The sequence below is a fragment of the Homarus americanus genome, unplaced genomic scaffold, assembly GCF_018991925.1.
Source record: "Homarus americanus isolate GMGI-L3 unplaced genomic scaffold, GMGI_Hamer_2.0 scaffold18703, whole genome shotgun sequence".
In the NCBI taxonomy this organism is placed as follows: Eukaryota; Metazoa; Arthropoda; class Malacostraca; order Decapoda; family Nephropidae; genus Homarus; species Homarus americanus.
In genome coordinates, this window is record NW_024749779.1 from 502,832 (window position 1) to 512,134 (window position 9,303).

Consider the following 9,303-nt stretch of genomic DNA (forward strand, 5'->3'; position numbering starts at 1 on the left):
TATTTTTTGACATGAAATGAAACGAGACACAACCACCAAATTGCCCATACAAATACTAAGGAAAGTAGTGTTTTCCAGACTGATTTTCTTCAGGCACCCTTTTCAGCGAATTTTTCTGATAGCTATCACCATAAGTATCTGGTCCCTTTTGACACAAACAATCTGCCGTGTCAGAATCATTAAAAACGAAGTCAGTGAAGTTTCCTGTGACAATACTTAAGCAATTTGTTATTGTATGAATTAAAACTTTTGTCCTCTTGCCAACAGGTCAATCAGAGACCATATGAGGAGCGTGACAAGACTTACGAGTTCATTAGACTATCAGATGCTGGTCTTCTCCTGTTTGCTGACGGTTGTTTCATCAAAGTCTCGGACAAAGTGGAAATCTTGGTAAGCTGACCTGACTATGAGTTTTCATAATTGCTGAGCATATTTGTAAAAGAAACTGAAATCAACCTTCCAAGATTCGCTTACAGATGATTAAGGTCCAGGAATTAGCTAACAAAGGTGTATTTATTAGGAACCTTAAGTTGGATAAAATTAATATAAATGTTTCAATAAGTGTGAATACACTTAAATAGGAATTCCAATACGTTGGAGTTATATTGTACGGACGTATGGATGAGTTAGAATTGTCTCCAAGTTACTCGGACATAATAAAGATGTTATTAACAGGATCCACAAGTACTAAGAGGAAAGATCGAAGGCCTGTGTGGTAAGATGGATGGTGAGAAAAGCAACGACCTGGTAGGCCCTAAAGGATGTATCTACACCAACCTAACCTTATTCGCTCTATCTTGGACGACTCCCTCTCAGGATTGCGACGTCTTTGCCTTACAATCCAAGAAAGATGAAGTGGAGCTATTCCAAAAGACTTGTTCTCGCGAGTCCTACATTCCTACCGGAGTGTCACACGCCGATGGTAGGTTAAGATCGTGATGTTTTGGTGTGTGTGTGTGTGTGTGTACAATAAAAAATATTATATACAGCTCCTATTGCCCTCCTGCCTCACTCGGTTTAACACTATGTCATGAATGAGGAGGATGAGGTTGCATAATAACTAGATCCTTTATACCTGTCTTTTACAACCTCATATCAAAGTCTGATCATATTTGACAGTTATGTTTAGTAAGGTTTAAAAGTTAGAATGGTTTTCCGTTGCCACATCTCTCTGTCTTCTCTTAAAAACAACGCGATGATAGACAATAAAGACCCGTCCTCTCCACCACAGTCGTGTATGACTGTACCGAGTGGCTCTACCAGGAGAAGATATTCGGCAACTACAAATGCAAATCCATGGTCCCAACTCCTTTTTGCAAGCCTGAGTGTGAAGCAACTGAGAATATCACGAAACCTGTAAGTGTGAAACATTTATTTATATGTTATCTTAATGTACCCTGTACATACGATTTCTTTTTACTAATATATAGTGCACGGACAATCCCCAACAGAGGTTCACGGCGTTTAGCAAGCATGTTTAACAGGCTCTGTGTGGAATAAAATAATGCCTAGGATTGCTTTTGCTGTCCTTGCGGTGCGGTGGTAGCGATCCCTGTTCACACACAAAGGTCCAGAGATATATACATAAAATTTTTAATCATAATTTTTGTGTTGAGAAAGTTGTGATATTATATTTTCCTTCTCTTCATTTTTTTTATTATTAGCAACATCAGATGATATGCAGTTATATTCAACTTAACTTCTTTTCCACCAGATTGCGTATGACTGTGTGTGGTCAGAGGAGCGAGTTCTGCAGCTGGGTTCAACAGACAAGGCTTGTTACCCCCACACCTACGTGACCAACTACCCGGCCTCTTGTGTTCCCCATTAGACATCCCAAAGCAGCTTTACAATACCCCATGAATGATTTGCTTTCATACTTCCGACCCATACCTGTTCTGAGTGTTACTGACAATCACTATGATTATCATTTCCAAATATTCTTTTTCTCTCTTTCTCTGTCATTAAGGATTTCGTAACCTGTCAAAGGTACCTTTTGACAAAAATATTCTTATGCATAATTGTATTGTTAATTTATCTTCTTACCGACAAAAAAGTAAACGGGAAACTCTTTTTTTGTTTCTTATAATTATATCTATAAGACTCTGAGTGCAAAATATATCCTTGGGAAATACAACACTACTACATAAAGTGAAAAGTATCTTGCCAGTCACTCCAAATTCTTCAAATTACGGAGGAAAAGTGAATGCGTGAAAACTAATGACGGCAACAGGTGCAAGAACAGAATCAGTGCCCCTGAAGATAAGTTTTGTATGAAAATTTTCAGTCATTTGTATTTTTATTATCTACAATTCTACATGATTTTATAAAGCTAGTCAGTAGTCCCAAAAATGATAAAGAAATAGAAGTTAGTGCTAATCTTCAGAGGCAACTGAATTTACAGGGACTGAGAGAGGTTTATATACAAAAGGCGACCTACATAACATCAGGTTAGTTCAATAACATGGAATCCACTAATCCACACCACCTCCACTGCACACGAAATAAGAGCTCATAAAAAATGAGCCCTACAGCTTTGGCGAGGTCTTGTCACTCTAGGCTCTGTACATAATATAGATAATAGGCTATATGTACGTAAAGTAAAATAGACTATATTTCACCACTTCAGTTACCCAGTGAAAAAAAAAGTTGGTGTTAGACAGTTAGAGTGTGTATGAAGTTGGACTATGGTTGTCCCCGTGACTAGGGAGGAAGAACTAATGCTAGAAAAAGCCGCTCGACCCAGAACCAAGTGTGTGTGTGTGTGTAGTTAAGGAGACGCTTTAGATGCAGAAATTCATTACCTCCACCATTTATTGATAAATTGTAGAACTTTCATCATCTTTTTTTTTTTAATAAGAAGACCGCTCGGGAATATATAGTAAAAGATGAGAGATATTCCCTCGGTCTAACAAGAAGACTGATATACTGATTGATATACAGTATGCAACTATTTGCATATCCCCCAACATTCCTCTATGAATAGTTCTGGTCTCTAATTGGCTGAAAATTTCTGGTTTGCCTTATACCGACTACTGTAAATACCTTGTTAGTTCAATATTTTGTCTACAACGCCGGAATGTTAGGTTGGACAAATGATTACGGGAATATACACAATGATGTTTGAATACTGTTCACGGAAACCTACACAAGAGTCAAAACTATAATAATGACGTTATGTCTATGTGTGAACAACCTAAACCAAAACGTACCTGGTCACCGAAGAGGTAGTTTTCATAGAAAATTCTCATAATAAACAATTCTATCATTAAGGGAGAATATTGTACCGTAGGAAGCGACAGTCACAATCAACCATATTATAATTAGTATAGCTTATCTTTCCCTCCACTTCCTGTTTCCTCACCGGTGGCGGCCAGCGGTGAACATGCGCCGAGATCTACTAATCTTTGTGTTACCAGAGAACTTAGTGGGCGTTACATTAAGGTAAGGTACTGTGGTGGTGGTAATGTTGCAGTGTACTGGTGGTAATGTCGTATTGTACTGGTGGTAGTGTAACAGTGTACTGGTGGTAATGTCGTAGTGTACTGGTGGTAGTGTAACAGTGTACTGGTGGTAATGTTGCAGTGTATTGGTGGTAGTGTAACAGTGTACTGGTGGTAATGTTGCAGTGTATTGGTGGTAGTGTAACAGTGTGCTAGTGGAAGGGTAACGGTGTATTAAATGGTAATGTAACAGAGGACTAGGTGGTAACGTAATAGCGGCTATTAAAGTGTTCAAGCGTTAATTGAATGTGTCAACTAAAACTATATACAGTACGTGTCCATTAAAACTAATATACTTACGTGTCAATTGTTCATCTAAGCACTCGCATATCTAATAAATTAGATACGTGTTCATTAAATTTCCCCAAACACACTCGTATATTAAAAGGATACATTAATTTCACACCACTTTTAACAGTATTTGAGAGACTCATGTCATCTCTTATACGATAATTTTGTGTTTTCATGTTATTCTGGATATCCTACAAAATAAGTGTTTTTGGTCTCCTCTTAGCCTCCAACCCCACCCCTCAAAATTTTTTAATTGATATTGATACTGAAACAGTTCATTTAGCCAGAAAAATACCGATACAGAGTGGACAATAATAATGATATTGACATGGCTGAGCCAATTGAGAGCCTAAGCTCTCTTAATGGCACCTGATATATACTGTACATTTATCTCAAGGAAATATTATGTAACATTTAGTCTCATCTGGAATAGTACACATAATTTGGTGGTCATAAGAACATATCAGTATGTTACCATGGTTATCGCTTCGATATTTTTTATTTATTTTTATTTTTGATTACATTTACATCTAAGTATATACATAATTAACAGTGGAGTTGATATATATTAATATGATAAGGGAGGGAAGCAATACAACATGGGTTGTATGAAGGTGAAACAAGAAGACAGAAACTTTCAGTATCATGTCTTGACAACATTTTTCTATAATTATTGCAATGGCAATTTCTATCTATCTTACTAATATATTGTAAACATATAAACAAAATGTGAAAATTAAATTTTCTTGGAAAGTGTTGCCAATCAATTGTTTTTGTGGTTATATTCGCTTTTAGCGTCCAAAAAATCCATGAAGGGAAAACCATTTTATCTCCGAAGTACACAATTTTCAAAATTTGTAGACCAATGTATACATCAGCCATGACAGAGATAAGAAAAATAATTTTGCTGTCAGTTTTCCAGGTAGGCTTGAAATTCCTCATTGTGATTAGGGATGCTTTCTGCAAGATATTTGCCAACATTGATAAAATAATAATTGAAGTGGTTGGCAATGAGGAAGGGTTCCGTTACAACTGTATCATTTATCATAAAAACTGAGTGAGGAGAGGGCGTAGGTGAGTGTTTCTGTTCTAAATAGAAATAATGGTACTCCAGGTTTTCTTTGCTGTTGCCCGATGTTGACTGTAGCTTATTTGCATAATAGTTACATCTTTCATTTCTAACTGCTTGAGTTACTCTTAGTTTTCATACTTCGGTAAGCATCACCGAAAGTTAATAAATATTGAATTAGTAATCTGAGTATCACCACTCTACTCCTTCTAAACATTGGTTCCCAGAAAATAATACTTACTCACGTGCCTAGACATCTACCACACTACCCAACAACTTTCCATGAGTTATGTTATATAATGAAAAGTCTGGGTGGTGGCAGCTACCCTTTGTAAGTATAAAAAGTGTTGTACAAAGAATAACATGGTTCCCCAGACTAACCCATGTATAAGAATAGACATAAAACAAAGTATACTTCAGAAAGGTAAGAACATTGAAACTAAGAAATATATATAGTTAAAGAATGGAAGAAGAATAAGTATATAAAACAGGGTACTCATTGGAAGAATGCTACACAGAACAAATAAGTATATGAGTACATAGAATACTAACAGAAAAGAGTAGCTGGATGGTAAATTATTGAAAAGAGAAAACTCGGCCCGTTACACCGTCACTGTCCATGGAGGTGATAGTTGTAAAGCATTATCGAGTAATGATACTGTGAATGCAACATACGGGTCTGCCCTACAGCGGCCTGCACGAGTCATTCGCCTGTGTGTCCGCTAGATTACTTATACCGTCGAAATATAAGACAGGGGTAATGACCTTCACACCTAAATTACTGTACTTACAGGAAACCACAAACCACAGCCAAGAAATTCTTCCTGTGAAGAGCCGTTAGGTCTTGGAGATTTTGAGTTTGACAGAATCTTTTCAGGAGATTAATGACTTTTTTAAATAGACAACTGACACTAACTAAGCTACAAACATCCGATTCTCTCATATTTGGGTATCAAAATAATCTAACTTCAGTAGCACTTGGAATTCATGGCTATCCCCATCGACGTTATAAGGATATGCCACTCATATTGACAAACTCAACACTCACTCACTCGACAAGTTTTACTAATAAGGACATTTGAAGCCTTCAACATCACTCACAATGGATCTTGAATGTTCCAGCTGTAATCAGACCTATCTAAGTTTCAACAATTGCAATCACAGCTGTAATTTCAAATTGTCGTTACTCAGGAATATCGAAGTCTCGGGTGGATTCTAAGGTTGAGAGAAAACGAAGGACTCGGCCGTCCTGAAGTGATGAGAAAACGGACTCCTCAGATGGGAAACTCAAATAAAGAAAGCACAGCTACATTTTTTTTGTGGGCTTGGCTATTGAGCGTAATATGAATAGTTTGATTTTATGTTAACTGATGTGTATGATCGTGGTCATTACATTTCGGCCGGCTGAACGACGTTCAAAATTCTGGTTATGCGGCTGTAAGTTTTAACAGCGAGCTTGGGAGTTGTGCGATTTTTTGGTGGACGTTGACAGCTGCCACTCTACTGCAAACCGTGATGTCATCCTGGGCTTGATCCACGCTGAGTGCTCCATAGTCTTCTTTGCACAACACCAATTATTAAATTTTTATACATATTGACCAAAATTAATCGTTAATATATTGTGGAGGACAAGGTAGTTTATATAACGATGAATTATTTCTTTGTAACGTAGAAGAGCTTGTTCTCGCAACTTGTCTGTTGCTTCCTCAAAACTGCATCAACTGATGGCTACTAGGCTCCGCCCACTACCTTAGATATTTTTGATAACTGCGTTCGTATTGAGATAGTCATATGCATTATTATAACCTAAGTCCCATTGGGGCAACGTCACTAGTGGAGTTCCCCAGGGCAAAGTACTTGGACCATTATTATTTATTATATACATAAACGACATACATATCTGCATAAACAGCAACATAAGTAAATTTGCTGATGACACTAAAATAGGACGTGTTATTAAATCTGACAAGGACTCTGCAAAACTACAGGAAGATCTAAACAAATTTTTCGAATGGTCTGAAAAATGGCAGATGAAATTCAACGTGGACAAATGTAAAGTACTCAGTATAGGAGATGTAAACAGGGAAACCAGATACCAGATGAACAACGATGCCATAGAGAAATCCGACTGCGAGAGAGATTTAGGAGTAATGATAAGTAGGAACCTTAAGCCAAGTAAACAATGCGTTTTTGCTCGTAACAAGGCTAATAAAGTACTTGGGTTCATACAAAGGAGTGTTAGTTACAAGACTAGCAAGGTCATCCTAAAACTGTATCTTGCTCTTGTGAGACCACACCTGGATTACGCAGTTCAGTTCTGGTCACCGTATTACAGAATGGATATAGAATCCTTGGAAAGAATTCAAAGGAGAATGACAAGACTAATCCCGGGCATAGAAAGTGCAGGGCGGGCGGGTCGTGTTGCGTCTCTGTAACAAAGCGTGTTCGGCATTCGGGCCTTCGATGTAGAGCGGCAGAAATTGGACAGTGATTACATAAGTTCGTCAAGATCGTCTTAGTGAGGTGAAAGTGTAAATCGATGTCGGACTTTTCATGCTAGACACGATTGTATTTTTGAAAACTCAATTTCCACCGAGTTGGAGGTACAGCCAGGGTCACAGGCCTATAACCACACAATCACTGCCACATGACAAAGCTTTTATTTTATTTTATTTTTTAGGGTGTTGTGGTCACGGCTGTGATAAAGGCCAACCAGGGAGTGTAGTACTGTGCCTTCAGTTAAATCAGTTCATAGTTGTCATCAGTGAATGCAGAAGAGACTATAATAACTTAAAGTGAATACATATTGGCAATCGAGCTGGTAAGGACAACTGCCAGCCTATTCGTGTCATAGGTGCCACAGAGACTTTAAATTTTATTTTGTTTGTGTGCTTTCTCAAGGACTGAATCTGTGTTTATAATACACCACTCACAGGGAGATACAGTGTACACAGTGATAGTTCATAGTGTCATCAGTGACCGCTGAAGTTGTAAATAACTTAAAGTGAGCGCTCACTAGCAAGCAAGCTGGAAAGGCACCGTGCCAGCTGAAACCAAGTCGTGTCATAGGTGCCACAGAGACTTTAAATTTTATGTTGATTGTGTGCTTTCTCAAGGACTGAAACTGTGCCTACAATACACCATTCACAGGGAGATACAGTGTACGCAGTCGCAGACGACAACTCCATAGGCAACAGAGAGTAGCTAAGTACTTTTTCTCTCTTTATTTTTTTGAAATAGGTGTAGATTTATACACAGTCTGCACCCCCCCCCCCCACAACAACAACAACCATGAGTTTGATATGTGATTACTGCAGGGAGACGTCGGATATGGAGGATACAGGCCTAACTAATGCAACGTTTAGGAAGTTACTAACTGCCGTAAAGCATGATGGCTGTTGCTGGTATTGCTCTGGCTGCATAGTCAAGGTGAATGAAGCGATTGCAATCCATAAGGGAACGAGTTCTCTAGGGACGAAAATAGATGAAGCAGGAGCCCTGCTGGTTGACAAACTGGAGCAAGTTGGGAAAGAGATCCTTGCTAAGACTGAGGAAGTAGCTAATAGAATGGAGGTGGTTGCTAAGAGGAGTTATGCTGACGTATTAGGAGGGCCACGGGGGGGGGGCGGAGAGTAATGCAGAATCAGTACAGGTTCTACAGCAGATTGGGACTCTGAAAAAGTGTGTCGAAGAAATGAAAATTAACGCACCTACTGTTAGGGGAGAGGAGGAACACCAGGAACGGCTCCAGCGCAGGAACAATGTAATAGTTTTTGGAGTCCCAGAGAGCCAGGCAGAGGGAACTGTGAGTAAGGAAACACACGACAAGGTGCTGTTTCAAAATATTTGCACAGAGGTTCTGAAGATTCCAGCAACCCCTCAGGATGTGAGGAGACTGGGACAAAAGCAGGGGGCTAAGCCTCGCCCCCTCAGGATCACACTAGGGAGTGAGGAGGAGAAATGGCAAGTTATTCGGCAGGCAAAAAACTTAGCAAGGAGCGAGGCATTTCGGGATGTATTTATTCACCCAGACCGCACGGTAATGCAGAGGGAACAGCACAAGAAGCTCCTGCAGGACTTGAAGCAGAAGAGGGAGGAGTCGAGGAGGAACGGGGACAGGTGCACATGGGTTATACTCAGGGGGAGGGTAGTGGAAACAAGTGTGCCGACACAGGGCCAGGGGGCAGCAGTGCACCCTCCACCCACTCAACCCCCCACCCGGGAGGCGGCACCAGCTCAGCCTACCGGACAGGAGGGAACGAGCGCCGTGTAAACAATGACATTTTTAACCACACCCTGCAAAATACAGTGTACTTAGCAAATGCTGCAGCTTCTGAGAATGTGGGTGGAGCGGGTTTATTACTAAGAGCAGAGACGTTACCGAGAACAAATTCTGGCTTGAATGTCATGTACACTAATACTGACACGTTCCTTGATAAA

General features: G+C 39.5%; 1 protein-coding gene across 1 annotated transcript in view; it reads left to right on the plus strand.

Moving 5' to 3' along the window:
- LOC121853895 (hemolymph clottable protein-like) overlaps nt 1-2,073 on the plus strand; it is a 31,409-nt gene extending 29,336 nt beyond the window's left edge. Inside the window, exons 34-37 of the mRNA XM_042348277.1 lie at nt 268-390; nt 676-922; nt 1,232-1,356; nt 1,715-2,073. Coding sequence (XP_042204211.1) covers nt 268-390; nt 676-922; nt 1,232-1,356; nt 1,715-1,831 — 612 coding nt within the window. The 3' untranslated portion in view covers nt 1,832-2,073. The remainder of the gene's footprint in view (nt 1-267; nt 391-675; nt 923-1,231; nt 1,357-1,714) is intronic.
- Nucleotides 2,074-9,303: the final 7,230 nt, after the last annotated feature.